General features: G+C 34.3%; 1 protein-coding gene across 1 annotated transcript; it reads left to right on the top strand.

Annotated features, from left to right (window-relative positions):
* Positions 1–479: 479 nt before the first annotated feature.
* LOC108471170 (PLASMODESMATA CALLOSE-BINDING PROTEIN 3-like) lies at positions 480–3,482 on the top strand. Its single transcript, XM_017772777.2, has 3 exons — positions 480–946; positions 1,030–1,063; positions 2,840–3,482. Exons 1-3 carry the CDS (start codon positions 634–636, stop codon positions 3,093–3,095), a joined length of 603 nt encoding a protein of 200 aa, XP_017628266.1. The 5' UTR covers positions 480–633; the 3' UTR covers positions 3,096–3,482.
* The last annotated feature ends 12,683 nt before the right edge of the window (positions 3,483–16,165 follow it).

Genomic DNA, 16,165 nt, shown 5'->3' with positions numbered 1-16,165 from the left:
TTGAGGTTTGAAGAGTTGAGGGATAAAATTGGTGTTCGCAGCATGAAGGCCAATGAGGAGTGTTGTGAGATGATTGTTCATGCAAATTTGGCGAACACTTTAACTTTGGTGGACTAAAAAAAATATGAACAAATTTTGAAAAGATTGCTTGCAAGTGAAGTATTTGTTAAATCCATTAATCAAATCTAAGATCCAAAACATGAAATATTTCATTTCCATTTTCTATGAATCTTTAAATGTGATATTCCTATTCAAGAGAAGAAAAGGAAAAAAAAATGTCATAATCTCAAACTAAAAGAAAAAAAAAAGTCATAATCCTATAGAATCAATTTATATTTGTAAATATTTTAAAATAATATTAATATTCATAAATTTTATATCTTCTATACAACACAATATTTTGATATATTTTTAGTATATATTTATATTATCCGTGCAAATTTACAGCAAAATCCCCACTATACCATATATATTTATATAAAAGCAGACCAAAAAAAAAAACAAAAAAAATAAAGCAGAAAAGAAAAGGACCAGCTCTTCCCCACTCCCTCTCTTTTTTCCCTACTCTTCACTTTTCATTTCTCTCTCTCTCTCTCTCTCTCTTGCTTTACCATCTTAATTAACTCTTCTCCAATGGCACTAGCAGCCTTAAAGCTTCCATTGTTCTTCCTCTCCTTACTCTTAACCACCTTTTCAGTTGCTGATGGAGCAAGCTGGTGCGTGGCCAGGAGTGATGCAAGCAACCAAGCTCTTCAAACCGCACTCGACTATGCATGCGCCTCTGGAGCTGACTGCACCCCTTTACAGTCAGATGGGCTTTGTTTCCTTCCCAACACCATCCAAGCTCATGCTTCTTATGCTTTCAATAGTTACTATCAACGTAGAGCAATGGCTCCTGGTTCCTGTGACTTTGCTGGCACTGCCACTGTTGCCAAAACTGATCCCAGTTTGTTCTCCAACTCCCTTTTTTCTTCATTTTCTTCGTTTTTCAAAACTGGGTTTTGCTTATTTTCTTCTTCTTTTTTGTAGGTTATGGATCTTGTATGTACCCATCTTCTCCAAGGTATGTATCTTTACTCTTTTTCCTCCATTTTTATTTTCTATATACAGTCACCAGTAGAAATAGTGATAATACGAGTTAAATTATCTCTGCATTTGAACAAGCGATGCCTGTGATTTTCTAGTTCAGTCAGCTTTTTTGTGATGATGCTGCTGCAAATTGATAGATGTATGCCACGTATCTCTATGCATGACATTTTGATATCTAACCGTCCAATTTTTGCCCCTCAGGACAATCGTCATTTTGTGCATGTCAGTTTTACTGTTTACTTGCATTATTTCTATGGTAATATCCATTGCTTACTTATTTCAAGTCTCAATGCCTTGGGTTCCTCACTTTCCCTGTACTGTTTTTTTCCCTCTGTCATGTTTTATGGGACCAGCTCTTTCTTTTTGACCGTTGGATGCTACTTATCCAAGGAGTCGAGGACATCCAACGGTCAAGATACTCTCTTTGTTGGTCTAAAACTCACTTTTTAGATTTTGCCTCAATCGGTAAAGCGTCAATGCATATTTTAGGCTAATAGTGCATATACATGCATGTAAATTAATATTATAAATTCCCGTGGAAGTGTTAGAGTGTAATAAATCTTAGCTATCCATGAGTACATGTACTAGCACTTACATGTGCATTGCTCATAGTTTGGATAGCTATAATTCATAAACCTTTTTCTTGGACAATCCTCGTTTGACGTTAAGGCTGTGGATGGGGCAGCTTTAAAGCAAATTGGAATGTGGTCAATGATACCTCAAGAATCCAAATGCCATGCTGTCTGTCCCATTGGCCATCTTGTACCATAACTTTTGCATGTGCATCATCTCCACTAGTGGCTTGAAATGGAATAGCTTTACAAAGAAGTTGATGAAAATTGAAGAAACATATGTTAAATATTATGATAATCAAATTTAAATAAGGTGGATTTTCCTATGTTATTTGAATATGGGTGTGAGTGTTGGATCGGGGGCCCTGGCCCCCCTAAAAATGTAAAATGTAACTTTGGCCTTTTTAACTTTTACAAGATTTTAATTTAGTAAAAAGTGAAATTACACTTTGTTCCTCCAAAGATAATAAAATTTTGATTTAGTCCTTTAAAAATTATGAAGATATAAGCTATTAGAATTATAAAATTGCATTTTAGCTCTCATAAAAATATAAAACTTAATTCCAGCATTTATTTATTTTTCAAAGTTTTTCTTTGTACTTGAAGGGTGTTGGGGAGTCGAATCCCTTACCCGTCTCTGAATATGTATCCATTGGAGCAATATAGGAATTGTCCATTGGGATACTACGTATCAATGTTTCCGGCATTTGCTTCATTTGACAAGCACGGGTTTTTTCATTTATTTCTGGGAAATATGGAAGGATAAGCTCTATTACTCTGTTAGAAGGATTTATTTATGGTCAGTAAAAGTAAAACGGAAACATTTACCATTCTTTTGTCCACAAGCATGGTCCTTTCGTAGGACCATTTTATCTTAGTTTAGACTAGCCAAAACTAATAGTTCACTACAAGCACAGTCCTCTCTTATGAGAACTTTGACTAGAACAGTTCCCGAGCATCCTTATCAATCCATCTTCATTTTTGGTTGAACTAGTTTTCTTTCGTAGTTTACCAAAACTTCATTGATCTTCCAATCTTTATGGATTTTTGAAAAATGCCAACCAAGTTGGGTTAATATTTTCCATCTTGCTTAACTGGATTATATCATTAGTTGTGGTTCTTGTCTCTGCTATAGTGCTATTCATGTGATTTAACAGCTTGAGTTATGAAATTTCCAGCACGGCCGGAGGGCTACCTACCCCAACAACACCAACAACAGTGACAAACAATCCAACTGCACCAACAACTACGACGACTGCACCACTAGGTGGAGCTGGTGGTAGTAACGGACTAAATAACCCTGGACTGACTCCTCCATTTCCCACAACAGATGAATCTAGAGCTTCATTTGATTCTATAGTCAATACAAGCTCAATGTCCCTCATGCTCTTAGTTGTTCTATCCTTTATTTTGCACTCGGTATGGATCTTTTAAACCTAGAGGCATGACCCAATGACGGGGAAGAGGCGTTTTTGTTAGAAGTTAGAGCCTTCTTTCTAGCTCTACGGAAGAACAACAACAATAATTTTGATCATTTAGGTCTTTCTACTTATCAAAGACATTATTGGGGTTTGGGTTGATTGATGGAAGGATCTCTCCTCTAGCATAATGAGGTAGAGCTAGCACTAGGAAGATCTCTATTAGATGTCCAACCCTGTTACCTCGCACAAATTCAATTCAATATTTTAATTGTTATTGTTGAATGCTTCCTGGAGTATATACATGAGAAGTGTAAACAAACAGCTATTCGTCTGTGGATTTTCTTTTGACAGACCTCATCTTAATATCTCTCCTGGAATATGAAGTTCTTTTAGTTCTAAACATGCAAATTTGAGAATTAAATGCCGCAATCTGAAATGTAGAAAATTGCAACTATTTTTGTTTCTTAGATTATGGTAACCAGTAATTTAGCAATATACCATTAGTATGAGCTGCTAATGATGCCAGAACCAACATTTTGAAATCTGCCTAACCCATTTATGCTAATAATGGTAGAAAGATTATGTGTAAAATATGAATATATCCTAAATAACAAAGATGATTTCAAACAAATCTTACCATGTAAAACTACGCAACTCAGCGAAAGGACTGATGGTCATCGCCGTAGTTCCATAAGTTTTACATATATACATTCATTCTGAACCAGTTAAGGCTTCCCACACCTGAGATAGGAGCACCCTACGTAACTCATGGCAGGCCATGAGGGGGAACTAAAAGTAAACATTAAACATTAGCGTTTTTGTCCCTTAATTGGTGCATCTAAGTTGTTCTATAAGGAACTTTTGAGAAAGGTGCTTTGGATGACTGATAAGGAAGGTATTTTTAGTGCATGGGATCTTGTCAAGAATCCACAACAGGTTAGCATAAGAATTATAGAAATCAAAAGGAATATGAAATTGTCTGACTTCATATTCGTGTTTGTACTTTTTAGTTAAGTGGAACATTTTATGTACGCATAGCCTCATAAACGTAGGTGGTTTATTACCCAACTGTATAAGAAATTCGTATGTCTTTCCTCTAATTAGTTTACACTTTAGTTCTTGCGGTATTATGGCAAACTTTGATGGTTCCTTTGATGATGAAAGACATAAAGGAAGCATTGGAGTAATTGTTAGAGACCAGGAAGGATCTGTTGGGCCGAGGCCTATTGAATCCACCAAGTTCATGATGCGTATATGGTGGAAGCACTTGAGTTTGCTTCTGAAGTGGGATTCCAATGTATCACTTTGCGCTTCTTGTTGTTAAAGCTTTTAATGCCTGCTAAAACAAAAGGAAAACAGCAGAAAATGACACGAGAAAGAAAGAAAGGTAAAAATTTTATTTCCATTCGTACTTGATTTACAATCCATGTATTATACTTATACTAACCAGTTAGCTATTAACTAATTAATAGTAACTACTTTTAACTAGCTGCTAGCTGCTTCTAACTAACTACTAACTACTAAATTCTCTACACAAGTTGGAGGGTGAAAAACATCTCTTACCCCCAACTTGGAAACTAGATAGCTGTGTTGTTTCCTAGTGTCGTCAAAATGTCTACAAGCTGCTCCTTTTAGAGCTGATCATGGGCTGTGCGGCCCGGCCCGGCCCGAAGGCCCGCCCGAAAAATGGGAGTGTTTGGGTAAAAATATAGGCCCGAAAAATGGGCTTGGGCAAAAAAACGAGGCCCGTTTAAAAAACGGGCCGGGCCTCGGGTAAGAGTTTTTGGCCGGGCCGGGCTGCCCGACCAATTATATATTAATATATTTTTGTTTTTATTTTAATTATTTTAAATTTTAATATAACTATTTTTATTATATTGTTAATTTGTGTATTGTTTTAAGAATTGTTTTAGTATTATTTTTATTTGTTTTAATATTTATTTTTATGTTTTTAAATATATTTGATTTATTATATTTTAAATTTTTTATTTAATAAAATAAGAAAAAAAATTAATATGGGTCGGGCCGGGCGGGCTCGGCTCGGGCTTAGTAATTTTATTTCGGGCGGGCTTGGGTAAAATTTTAGGCCCATATTTGGGCGGGCCGGCCCGGCCTAGTAGACAGGCCTAAAATTTTACTTGGGCCGGCCGAACCGAACCCTTGCCCGCCCATGATCACCTCTAGCTCCTTTCTTGCGTCTGTATCAGTCCTTGTATCTTTCTCTTATGAATTGAATATATTTCGATATGTTTCATTCTTTCATGATAGACCGGATTTGCAACAATCTAAGTGGTTGCTTTACTGTCACAATCAGGGGCGTAGTGAGGGGGGCTAGCAGGAGTTCCGGCCCCCCTAAAATGAAAAAATTTTCATTTAAGCCCCTCTAAAATTTATAAAAATTTAAATTAACAAAGATAAAATTGCACTTTGGCGCCCTTAAAAATAATAAAAATTTGATTTAATCCTTCAAAAATTATAAAGATTTAGATATTAAAATAGTGAAATTGCATCCCTAGTTCTTCTAGCAACCCCTTAAGCCAAACCAATTTTGCTACAGTCAAGGCCATGCTCCTGTATTCCGCTTCTGTTGAAGAACATGCAACTGTGGTCTACTTTTTTTTACTTCCATGATATAAGTGATTCCTCCAACTTAATGCAAAACCCTTGATAGATTTCCTTGTCATAGGGCATAAAGCCCAATCAGAATCACAGTAAGCTGTTAATTGACATGAACCTGATGCAACAAACTGCAATCTTTATCTGATATCTTTTTAATGTACCTCACCACTCAAAGTGCAGCTTCATAATGAGATTTCTTTGGCTTGCATAAACTGGTTGAGATGTTGTATTCCGGCTGTGTATGCGTCAAGTATATAAGTCTACCAACCAGCCTCTAGAAAACAGCTAAGTCTACAAACAAATCATCTTGATCTAAACATTGAACTATTTCATCAAACTCAATAGTAGTAAGCTTTTGATTTTGTTCCAACGGAGTGTGTGCAGGTTTTGCTCCCTCAAAATCAGTATCAACAGTTAGTTCAAGAACATACTTTCTTTGGTTCAACATGATTCCTTCCTTAGATCTCAATACATCTATTCCCAAGAAAAACTTCAAATCTCCGATATCCTTCATTTTGAAATTTCTATGCAAAACACACTTCAACTAAAAAAATTAAAGTGTCATCATTCCCTATTTTAAGAAAATCATCCACATGTATAATTAGAATCACCATTTTATCACCATGATTTCTAGCAAATAGGGAGTAATCAAACATGCTTTGAACAAACCCAGCCTTAAGAAGTGCTTCAGTCATCTTCAAGTGATGTAGTTGTAAATTAACTAAAAATCTGATTAGGGCAAGTGCACTTATAAATTAATAGTATAACTACGGTGAGTAAATATATTGTTCTTATGAAGGCTAAAAGTACTAGTAATTACCGTCTTTCTATTATTTAATCGATAAATTCGAATGATTGATTAAAATTAAAATTAATTGAATTAATTAACTACGAAAGCAATAAAGAATAAATCAAGAAAATAATTGAGTAAACAACCAAGAAGCGAAACAATACTCAGAAAAGAATTCACCTAGACTTCATCTGTCATTATCAATCTAAATTACGTAATTTCTTTACTTTGTAACTTGATCCGTAAATATCCGTAAATTATACTAATATCTCTCTTCAAGAATAAAACCACTATTATCGCATTAACTTGATTTATGAATTCCCCTAGTAGATTTGACTCTAATCTTATAAATTTATGTCGTCCTATTTCTAAGATTGCATACAGCTCCACTAAATTACGCTAGATTTACTCTTAAGTAGGGTCTATTCCTCCTCTGATTTAAGCACATCAAACATGGATCAATAATCTAGAAATACCAAACCAAAAATTAAGCACACATATTTGAGAACAAGATCTAAATATTTATTGTGTAAAATAAAAATCAAACGAAAGAATTCATCATAGGGTTCATCTCCCCTAGGTATTTAGAAAATTGGTTTATGCTTGTAAATAAAAACAACCAAGAAACAATATAACTACAAGAAATAAAGAAACTCATAATAATATCCAAAGAAAAACAAAAATGAATCTTCAATCTTGATGGAAATCTACTTCAGAATCGACTTTAATGGTGTTTTTGGAGTTATTTTCTTGAATATTCTATGACAGCTCACTCTTATCTTCTTATTTTTGTTATATATAGATCTTAGAATACCCAAAGGGCAAATAAAGGCACTAAAATGCAATCTCATACAAACGTGCGTACTACCCTATTGGCATGTCAATCGTATCTTAACTGTTTACTACGCTCAACTAGGCATTATAACTTAATTCAAACATTTACAATGAGGGGCACTTTGCAATTTCTGTAGAAATGTTATAATTCATTAGCTTATTTCAATAGCATATAATCACAATATTCACCAATTGTCAAGTACTTATTTCTCATTTGTACTTAATTGCAATATTTAAGAATTTAATACTTACTAACAAAATTTCATACTACCTAAAATTAAATCAGCACAAAAGTGATACAATGCATAATTAAGAACATTTGTATATTTTATACTATGAACTTACCTAATATATACTAACGGTCGACTTGTAGGGACTATTCCGTAATTTTTCCTTTTCCTTGGTTATCCTCTGTACGAATCAAATCTTGATCTATAATAATTAAATTCAATCTTATCAAATTCAAATACACATCCTAACTCAATTATATATATGACCCTTAGTTTTCATTATTTATACATTTTCTCTAAACTTCTAAATTTCTCTCAATTTAGTCCTTAAACTCTAAATTCTAAATTTATCAAAATTTTATAATTTCCCATGTTAACCGAATTTTACTTGTACAACTACAACCCATAATTATTCAAAATTCACAAGAATTTCCTATCAATTTTAATATTTTATCACATTAGTCCTTTAACTAAAAATTATCAAAAATTACTTTACAAACTAATTTTAATCAACAACCAGTACTCCAAATCCATCATTTAACATCAAAGATAACAAAGATTCATCAATGGAAAAATTCAAAAGCCTTAACAGTTTTAAAAACGAAGCTACGGGTTAGTTGAACCTAGTTACAATGATCTCAAAAACATAAAAATTATAATAAACGGGTTTAAAAATCATACCATGCAAGGGTAGCTATGATGATCGAAAGCTTGGAGGATGCGTCCATCGTGTATTCAGTTTCCAAATAAGAAAAATAAAGATGATAACATTTTTTTTACTTTATTTATTATTTTAACTAATTCTCAAAAATGCCATTAATTAACAGGTTTTTGAATTTAAAACATACATACATACCGTCCGCTATAAAAATAAGATGGTTAATTTGCCATATAAATCCATCCATTAAATCAACTAAACCCATTTAATCCATAAAAGCTAATAACAAATAACTTGTATAATCTTTTATGATTTAGTCCTTTTATTTAATTAACTATTTAAAATTAAAATTTCTTAACCAAGTTTTAATATGACCCTAATAACACTCCATAAATATTTAATAAAAATTACGGGTCGGTTTATAGAAATAAAGTCCCTATACCTCCTTTTCTAAAACCACTTGACTTTAAGGATATACCACTTGAACTTAATTATTCGTTCAAATAACATAAATTATCAAATTAAAATTTATTAACACTATATTTGACTCGTAAATATTAAATAAAATATTTACGGACTCGTTTGTTGGATTTGTGATCCCGAAACCGCTGTTTTCGACATCACTAAAAAACAGGTTGTTACACACATCAATAGGTGACTCACAAGAAGAAAAGATGACTCATTAGGAGGAACTGTAACACCCCTAACCCATATCCGTCGTCGGATTAGGGTTATAGAGCATTACCATACAAACGGAACATATAAAACTTAATTACATTCAATAAAATAAACATATCATAGTCAATCACACATACACATACCCTTCCTAAATCGAGCCCTCGAGTCCCTAGAAATACTTTAGAAACAATTCGGGACTAAATTGAAAATATTTGGAAAATCTAAGAATAATTCACAAAAATTTGGAAACAAGGATCACACGGGTGTGTGGCCAGGACATGTGCCTCACATGCCTGAGACACACACCCGTGTAACATTCGAACTAGGGACACCTGGCCAATCCTAGCCCATGTAACACCCCTTACCCGAGACCGTCGTCGGAGTCGAACACGAGGCGTTACCAGACTTATCTTACCTGTTCGAGGCATAAAAAAAATTTACTTTTTTAAAAAAAATATTAATTCACTCACATTCATCGAATAAATCCCTAAAAAAGGCCCTCGAGGCCCTAAAACATGCAATTGGAACGGTTCGGGACCAAACCGGGAACATTAAAAATTTTCCGATTACTTACACAAATCAAAAAAAAATTTTTCACTATTCATAATAAAACTATCCATCTGCGTAACAGTCACTAAATTAATTATAACTTGATGTGCGTGATAAGTTTATTATTTATGATTGATAGTACTTGAAAACTAACTATTATCACGATAAAGGCAAGCACACCTATCGAACAGTAGTATAGCTTATAGCAAGACCGGAATGTCGAACCCACAGGAATTAAAAGTACTAGTATTAACCTTCTTTTTATTATCTAGCCTGAGAATTTAAGGGTGTTTTTCAACTAAACTAATTCATTAAACTAAGAATACATAGGAAGTAAATTGGGAAAATTGATTGATTTAGACAATACCCAAAGAAGAATCCATCTAGACTTCACTTGTTATTTGACTCTGAACTAGACTATTTATTAACTTGACTCGATCCGTAGAAATCCCTAATTTATATTATTATCTCTCTCGAGACTAACAACGTCAACCCTAGGTTGATTAATTGAAATCTATTTTTAATTAAAACCCCTACTGTTGCATTAACTCGATCTATGGATTCTCTTATTAGGTTTGACCCTAATCCAACAGATTTATGTCGCCCTATGTCTAGGAGTGCAATCAACTCCGCTTAATTATGCTAGATCTACTCTTAGACAGAGACTTTTCTGCTCTGAATAAACACAAGTATCAATATCCTGGAATATTAAAGCAAGAATTAAGAACAAATAATTAAGAACAAATCAAGTATTTATCATATAATTCAGAAAATAGTAACAAGATTCGTCTTAGGTTTCATCCCCCTTAGGTATTTAGGGGATTTAGTTCATATGTGTAAAAGAAAACATCTCAGAAGAATAATGATAACAAAACATAAAGAAACCCAAAAACCCCTGAAGGAAATTGAAGGGAGATCTTCAGTCTTGAAGGAGAATCTAGTTTCTGAGATGGATCAATCGGCTTTCTTCAAGTAATTCCTTGCCTCCCACTCCGTGTGTGTTCTAATCCTCTTCCAGGGTGTTTATATAAGATTTAGAATGCTTCAAAACCCTCATAAGTGGCCTTTTTCTGAGTAGAACTAGACTTGGGCTTGACAGGGACACGGCCGTGTGCCACGCCCGTGTGGGATGGCTTAAGTCGTGTTAAAGTCTGCTAAATAGACACGGGCGTGCGGTCTCCCCGTGTGAGGAAGTCTAGGCCATGTTGATTTTCCACATTGACCCATTTTCTCCATTTTTGGCCCGTTTCTCGCTCTTTTTACTCTCCTATGCTCACCTAAGTATAAAACATGAAATTAAAGGATTAGGAGCATCAAATTCCACAAAGCTAATGATAATTCATCCAAAAATGTGCTAAGCATGGGATAAAAATATGTATAAATTATGACTTATCAAATACCCCCACACTTATGTGTTTGCTTGTCCTCAAGCAAAATCCTCAACTCACAATTAAGAATTCAATTTTTTTCAACTTATAATTCCTATCAATAATATCTCAAAATAATCCATAAGTAATCATACATTGAGAATTCAACTAGAAGAACATCAAAGTTTCAAACATTCTAAGTTGAGCATTTTATCACGAAAACATAGGTGTCTCCCCTCATCTAAGTAATCACATTTGATTCAAAATATTGCAGAGTTTAACATCCTCACTAAAGATTCACTCAAATCACTCGAGGTGTTTAAGGACGACAAATTTAGCACTCAACAGTCAATATGAAAAGTTATTACCATAGGCTTATGTAACAGCCTTAATTTGACCCTAGTCGGGATGTGGTTTCGGGACCACAAAACCGAGTCATAAAATTTAGTTAAAATTTTATTTGCATACCTTATATGCGTGGTAGTACTAGTATAAAAATTTGGTGATTCAATTTTTATCTTAGGAATGTGAATCTTGCTCGAAAGGATTTAGTTGAGAGACTTAGAAAATTTGATAGGTAAATAAGTGAGGACCAAATAGTATGGAATTATGAAAAGTTGGGTTTGCATGTCAAAATGCCCCAAACTAAGTTGAGTGGCCGGCCAAGCATGGCTTCATCTTTCCAAGATCATGTTGTTATAATTATTTAATGTTGGTAAGATATTAAAATAGAGGAAATAAAGATTAATGATAGGAAAATGAACAAAAAAAAAATAGGTGTTCATCCTTGCTACCTCTTAGCCGAAAAACCAAGTGAAGGGAAAAGAGAAAAGCTTTGGAGAAGTCGGCCATACTAGTATCCAAGTTGAGGTATGTTGGAGTTATTCCTTTAAATTCATGTGTATTGTTGGTTGTTAGTTTAAATTCTATCTAACCCATGGTGGGATTTGGGGTTGTTGGAGAGTTGGGATTTGACAAAAAAAAATTAGTAGATACCTTGATGCTATTGACATGTTAGTTGTGTGGATGAACTAAGTTGCTTGTTATGTTAGCATGAAAGTGAAGATGTTAGTCATTTTGTTGGAGGTGCCGAAGTTGGGACTAAGAAGGGGAGGAGTATTCGGCTAACATAGTTGAAAGGGGATGTTGCCGATATTTAGAATTGGGTTAGGGGAGTGGCCATAATGGGCATAGAGATGTTGAACCTAAGAAATGTAGCAACGTGCAAATTTATATGATATCACAAATGGAGGTGAAGCTATGCTAGATTGGAAAAAAAAAAAAAAGGTTGGTCAAGTGTGCATTAGAAGAATTTAGGTGTTTAGATGATGTTATAGATGACACTATACATATATATATATTCGGCCATCAAAAGGAGTACATAGGTGAGGTTGAGTCAAATCTTTTTTGTGCACAATCGGGTATGTATATATATATATATATAAGTATGCCCATTCATGATGTTACCTTTAATCATGTGTATAATCGACTAAATGAGTAATTAGTAAGAGGGTGGCGAATCTACAAATATACATATGCATGTGTAATTGAACTATAAATGTATAGCAAGATGATTAAACTAGTTTATTTATCTATTAAGCCGAGAAGTTAAAGAAGGAGAAACAAGCAAGGGCAAAGCCAAGGACATCGAGTAGCCGGGTGGAACCGTTATACTCAACGCAAGGTAAGTCTTTAAGCACTTGTTGTGAGAACTCCTTGGATAGATATTTTTTGAGTGATTCTCCTATTTATTAATATGATTATATGTACAATTTGAATTTAGTAAATTGCTTTACCATGATGAATTGACATAAGGCACAATGTGTGCAAAGACTATGTGGCACTATGTGTGCCGATTGGAAGGTTGAGGCATGAGGCTATCTCAAATGCACTATGTGTGCGATTCACTATGGCACTATGTGTGCGATTTACTATGGCACTATGTGTGCGATTTACTATGGCACTATGTGTGCGATTTACTATAGCACTATGTGTGCGATTTGCTATAGCTCTATGTGTGCGAACATAATAAGCACTATGTGTGCCACATTCGGTTGTGGAAATAAATTGTGCATGAACGAGGTAAGTGATTGAGTTACTAACTAAATATCGAAATTGGGATTTTACGGTGTACGCATAAAATTATCTAGTGCATCGTTGTTCCAACTTGAGGAAACGGATCCAAATCGATTGGGCTGACTTGGCGTTTGATTTGGTTGAAGGATTTGGCATGAGACCGAACCAAAAATTTTAGAAATTGCAGTATAGTTTGTTATGGCTGGAAACATCTATTTTGTATTATTTGATTATTCACTTATGATTGTTATTGTTGATGGTAGAGTAGTGCTTACGACTTACTGAGTTATGTACTCATTTGGTGTGCTTATTTGTTGTTTATTTAGGTTCTTGATCCATTTTGCGTGCTCGGGACTGTCATCGAAGTCATCACACCGTCTAGCGACTTTTTGGTATCTTCTTCTTAGATGGTTTAAGAAAACATTTCGGCATGTATAGGCTAATATGCTTTGTTGAACTTTGGTATGTAAACTTTCAGCCATGCGAAAATGGCATAAATGCTCGGTTGGATTTAGTTCTCCAATGTTAAGCCACAAGTCTTGGTAATTCGATTTCCATGCCTTATGCCATGGTTGATTATTTTGGTGTTAAAATGCATGTTATGGCAATAGTGTAGTAGGGAGATGTTGGATAATGATTAGCCTCTGGTATGGCTAGTCATGATCATGATTTGTGACATGTATGATGAATCACTTGTTAGATCAAAGGGAAATCATGAAATAGGCATAGTTGCTTTAGTGACAGGTGCTGGCAGCAGCAGTAACGTGAGATTGAAAAATCACTAAAAATAGTAGGAATGGTATTAAATAGTAAATAAATTATTTAAATGTACCTTGATGAATCTACTTTCATATGGAAGAAACGAAATGGTCATATGAGTTATAAGTTAACAGATATTAAAGTTCTTGTGAAACAGGGCCAGAACGGTTTCTGGATCCCCTGTCCTGACTTTGGAAAATCATTGTAAATTAACCAGAGATAATTAGGAGTCATGCCATATATGTGTAGATTCCTCTCTGAGTCTAGTTTCTATAGAAACAAACGGAATCAGTATTGAATCCCTGTACAGGGAGATATCCACTTCGTAACGCACAAAGGTCAGAGCAGTCGATCCCTGCAATAGGGGAGACTTTAACTAATAAACTGTACTAATTGGCTTGACCAAAAATTCTAGAAAAAAATATGTAGATGGAAATATGAGTCTAGTTTCAGGGAAAAATTGCAAAACTGATTTTCGAGTTGTAAAACTCAAGTTATGAATTTTGGAGCGACTAGTACACAGATTGGCAGCTTGTCTGGAAACTCTCGATAAGTGGGTTGAAGTCTGTTAACACCTCGTGTTCGACTCCGGCAACGGTCTCGGGTTCGGGGCGTTACAGCTTACGTGAAAATCAAATCTTCACCACTATATATTAAGATGATACATCAATCAAAAGGTCTTTAGAGGGTTGTAAATTAACTTTGGTTAGGGGGTGTGGTCACAAGCTGAAAGAGAATGTTAGAATCGAGATTGAATTGAAAAATTAACTAAATAGAAAAATACTAAAAGAAATACTAAAACTGACAAATTACATTCCTAATTAGATGATCCTAGAATTAAGCTTTTCTTCATGGATAACATCGTTTTAATCCAAGCATTACATAATTTCGTAATATGCTAGACGACAAATCTCAATTGCAGCAACTTCGGTTTTTTTTAAGAACAAATCAAGTAACATAGAACTTTGCTAACTATCAAAAATAAAACATAACTAAGTAATTTATTCAAATCAAATCTCGACAAAAATAGGGATCAAATTAATTGAGGGGATTTCAATAAAAATGGGTTATGGGTTAATATTGAGGGTAAATCAATGAATGGCTTGTTAGGCTCCAAGGGGTTCACTAAGGGTTAATTATGAAGGTAGACTTTTATGGAGTGAGTGGGTTAAACCTAAGTGTCTTTATCATCTCGACATATTAAATCAATAGTATGGTCTTGACATGCATAATCGAAGCAAGTTCTAGAATAACAAATCAATATTGACGCACTCATAGAAACAATAAAAGTGAGTATGAAAGAAATAATATATGCTCTAAAGGCTCAAGATCTCACAAAAATTTTGGCTTTTTGATGTTAATCCTGTGAATTTCGACTTCAAGATAATACCTAAACTTGGGGAAATAAGTTAACAATTTTTAGTTCTCAAAAATCAACTTATCATGCTTGATTCTCTAATTACTTAAAGTTTAAACAATCAATGTATAAATGCCTATGTTTTAATTCAAGACATATCAATAAAAATCATAAATTAATCAAAATTTATTCTAATAGTGATATGAGTGAGTCACGTGAGAATAAGACAAAATTCAGGGATTTTTCTGATAATGATATAAATAACCCCCCCCCCCCACACTTAAGATGTACATTGTCCTCAATGTACAAAGATAGATTTACTGAAAAATATAGATATAAGATCATAAGATAGGGATAGAAGTGAAACTTCCTGAATGTTAAATGGAATCCTTGAATTGGAGTCATGGAAAGTAATCGGCTAAGGCAAGGGTGAGATTGGAAGAGGATACTCCGGTGGTGGTAGAGGTTGTTAGTCCACAAGTGCTGTGCCAAAAGTGTAACACCCCGTACCCGAGACCGTTGCCGGAGTCGAACACGAGGTGTTAACGGACTTAATTCATTAATTAAACAGCTCATACAATTCATTTTAAAATTTCCAGACAAGCTAGCTAACTGCATCACAGTCGCTTTAAAAATCATATCTCGAGTTACGAAACTCGAAATCCAATTCCGTAAATTTTTCCTGAAACTAGACTCATATATATATCTACTAATTTTTTCTATAATTTTGGTTGGGCCAATTAGTACAGTTTATTAGTTAAAGTCTCCCTGTTTCAGGGTTCAACTACTCTGACCTCTGTGTATTACGAATCAGATATCTCCTGTACAGAGCTTCAATGACTATGCCGTTTATCTCTAATAAAACTAGACTCAATAAGGAATCTGTACATATAAAGCATGACTTCTAATTATCTTTGTAAAATTTATGGTGAATTTCTAAAGTCAGAACAGGGGATCCAGAAATCGCTCTGGCCCTGTTTCACAAAAATTTAAACATCTCATCAAATATAGCTCATATACCTGTTTCACTTTTTCCATATGAAAATAGACTCATCAAGCTTCGATTCCATAACTTATTCATTATTTAATTCCATTTCTACTATTTTTAGTGATTTTTCAAACTCACGTCACTGCTGCTGTCTGAATCTATTTTATGGTAAATTTTA

Source organism: Gossypium arboreum, chromosome 10, assembly GCF_025698485.1.
Source record: "Gossypium arboreum isolate Shixiya-1 chromosome 10, ASM2569848v2, whole genome shotgun sequence".
Lineage (NCBI taxonomy): Eukaryota > Viridiplantae > Streptophyta > Magnoliopsida > Malvales > Malvaceae > Gossypium > Gossypium arboreum.
The sequence above is the reverse complement of the archived record's forward strand: the minus strand, read 5'-3'. Positions and strand labels throughout refer to the sequence as shown.

Bases quoted from the DNA above. Each gene is read 5' to 3' on its own strand.
- LOC108471170 (XM_017772777.2), top strand. From the start codon at position 634: ATGGCACTAGCAGCCTTAAAGCTTCCATTGTTCTTCCTCTCCTTACTC. The intron at 947-1,029 runs GTTTGTTCTCCA...TCTTTTTTGTAG, and splicing joins TGTTGCCAAAACTGATCCCA to GTTATGGATCTTGTATGTAC. The intron at 1,064-2,839 runs GTATGTATCTTT...TGAAATTTCCAG, and splicing joins ATGTACCCATCTTCTCCAAG to CACGGCCGGAGGGCTACCTA.